General features: G+C 35.9%; 1 protein-coding gene across 2 annotated transcripts in view; it reads left to right on the top strand.

Moving 5' to 3' along the window:
- Positions 1 to 1,417: 1,417 nt before the first annotated feature.
- The window catches only part of dus2 (dihydrouridine synthase 2), a gene marked incomplete at its 3' end in the record, with an annotated part of 3,592 nt that continues 2,468 nt past the window's right edge, over positions 1,418 to 2,541 (top strand). For both annotated transcript variants that reach the window (XM_035665046.1, XM_035665047.1), the window contains 3 exon segments: positions 1,418 to 1,509; positions 2,153 to 2,290; positions 2,372 to 2,417. In XM_035665046.1, coding sequence (XP_035520939.1) covers positions 2,168 to 2,290; positions 2,372 to 2,417 — 169 coding nt within the window.

Consider the following 2,541-nt stretch of genomic DNA (forward strand, 5'->3'; position numbering starts at 1 on the left):
TGAATTGGGACACAGCACACGTTTATAACTGTTTACATATCTCTTGTTTTCTGTTTCACTTGCTTCTGTTTGAACGTAGAGACCAGCTGACTCTGAAAGTGTTTCTGTACTTTAACATTTTATCGTACAACCTCCAACAGAAGGTGGTTCCCGTCACACAAAGCCCAAAACAAATCAATTTAATTTGGATTTACAGCAAACCCACTCGCCTTTTACCGTTAATATTATCGTTATTATTATAACAGAAGTCTTTAATCGCCTTACGTAGACACATCAGTATTTCTGTAGACTAGATAATAACATGTAAAAAGTGCAGGAGATCAGGAAACCCACAGCACAGGATCACAGACACTTTCACACTGTAAATTATTTGTAAAGCATCCGGTGTTTACAACGGGATCATTACACGGAACGTTAACTCGGAGCTATTTTAGAGCACTTTTTGTAAAAATGAGTAAATAACTATAGAGCACAATAAATCCAGAATGAATTGGAGCGAGACTGATGTTGTTTATCCTTTTGAAGAACTTGTTCTGTTGTTCTGTATGTCGCACTTCTATGTGGTGCTGGTCTACGTTCTCTCACAACTTTATTGACAAACAGGCACAAACAAGAACACAACATTACATAAGAGATAATAAGATAATAAAAGAGCTGACTACAAAAACTACAAAAAGTATTGAAACTGAAGGCTGAAAAACAAGATAACTCAAACAGATGTTACATTTTTCACATTATTTTACATTTATTTGTCTATTTTTGTAATTTTATTAATAGTTCCATGTATTTAAAAAAGTTAAAATCTGTAAAATAAACAGGAAAAACCCTTTTAATTGACAGATCTTTGACAGTGTAGATGTAATTCATGTGAGTGACTCAAACGTTTTGGAGGATTAATTTATATTAATTTATTGCTTTTATTACGATATGTTGTTATAATTTACAGTGTAAAATTAATAAGTAGACCATTCACAGTGTAGTATTACATCCTTGGCTTCTAATCAGATAATAGATGTTTAATTATCTTCATTTTTACAACATTCACATTTATTAACAAAATAAAGTGTATCTTTTATAACTTTATTTACAAACAGGTAAACATAGACAATGAGCAGGGGATGAGTTAAATCAATTATAAAAAGTAAATAAACATAAAGTGTGGTTTCTTTCTTTTGTTTACAAAATATAGTAAAGTAATAAAGTAATAAAGTAATAAAGTATTGATTTCACTTTCAAAATAAAATATATATAACTGATTTATTTTGGTAGAAAAGTGAAAACAAACTTTACATTTTCATATAAAAGCACAGATATCTTTCCAACAAAAGAAAAAAAAAAAAAGACCAATCGATAGAAATCTTCTGCAGAGTGCTGATCGACATGATTAGTGATCGATAACGTCACGATGACGTGGAGGCCTAAACAGGAAGTTTAAACAGCACGCTTCAGTCTTTCCCCCACGTGACTGCGCGTTACAGCTGCTGTCGTCAGCGGACAACGTAAATGCCGGTGAGTTGATTTAATATTACCGATATATCGATTACCCTCTGCGCAGATATAAGCCACCGTGTTAATGTTTCAGCTTCCGGTGGAACGGCGCTGATTGAGCAGCTACAATGTTAGCTTAGCATAGCGCTGATCGATTTGTTCCGCCGAACCGCGTTTAGAAAAGTGTCAGTTTAAAAGTTGCTCGGTTGTCGGTAACCGGACAGACCTGACAGAGCTTTAATTTAACGTTATTATAGATCTGTATCACTCTTTGGATAATTCGGCACTCATTTTATTTGCTAATTATTATTAAATTTTATTAAAATCTTAATTTATTTGTAGCTCTGAACGCTCGAGACGGCTTTAACTTGCAGACCTGTGGGAGAAGTTAGAGATGAAAGCTGCATTAAAAAGGAATATTATCGGTTATATGTGGGACAATGGAGGTTTTAATGAATGCCGGGTTGAAGATTATAAGATACCATTTAAAATAAATTCTTAATTTATTGTTTGTTTACTGCGCTTTAGGACTAAATCAGAAACCGCGTTAAATTGACCAATTTTTGACTGGAGTTTGGCGTGATATTTCTGCGCAAGAAAACAAACCAATAACCGTAGATAATAATAAAACCCGGTTCTTAAGATAACTGCTGTCTGCACACAGGACCACTGAGCAGCCATGATGGCAGCAAACAGGCTGAGCTTCAGTAACATCACCGCCCTGGCTCCCATGGTCCGGGTGGGGACTCTGCCCATGAGGCTGCTGGCTCTGGACTATGGAGCTGATGTGGTTTACTGTGAGGTGAGGATGGAGGCTCTGACACATGGAGGTGAAGTCAGGGGGGTGAAATCAGTGCTGGTAACTCTGTGCTGTGTGTTTCAGGAGCTGATCGACATTAAAATGGCCCAGTGCCACCGGGTGGTGAACGGTAAGGAAACAACTCACCGACTGATCCACAACAACCTTAGAGACACTTTCAGTGTCATGTTGTGTGTTTATTTATTGTTTGTGTTTTTATTTATTGTTTGTGTTTATTTATTGTTTGTGTGTTT

The sequence above is a fragment of the Morone saxatilis genome, unplaced genomic scaffold, assembly GCF_004916995.1.
Source record: "Morone saxatilis isolate NCDOM2014 unplaced genomic scaffold, NCSU_SB_2.0 Contig2, whole genome shotgun sequence".
NCBI classification, from domain to species: Eukaryota; Metazoa; Chordata; class Actinopteri; family Moronidae; genus Morone; species Morone saxatilis.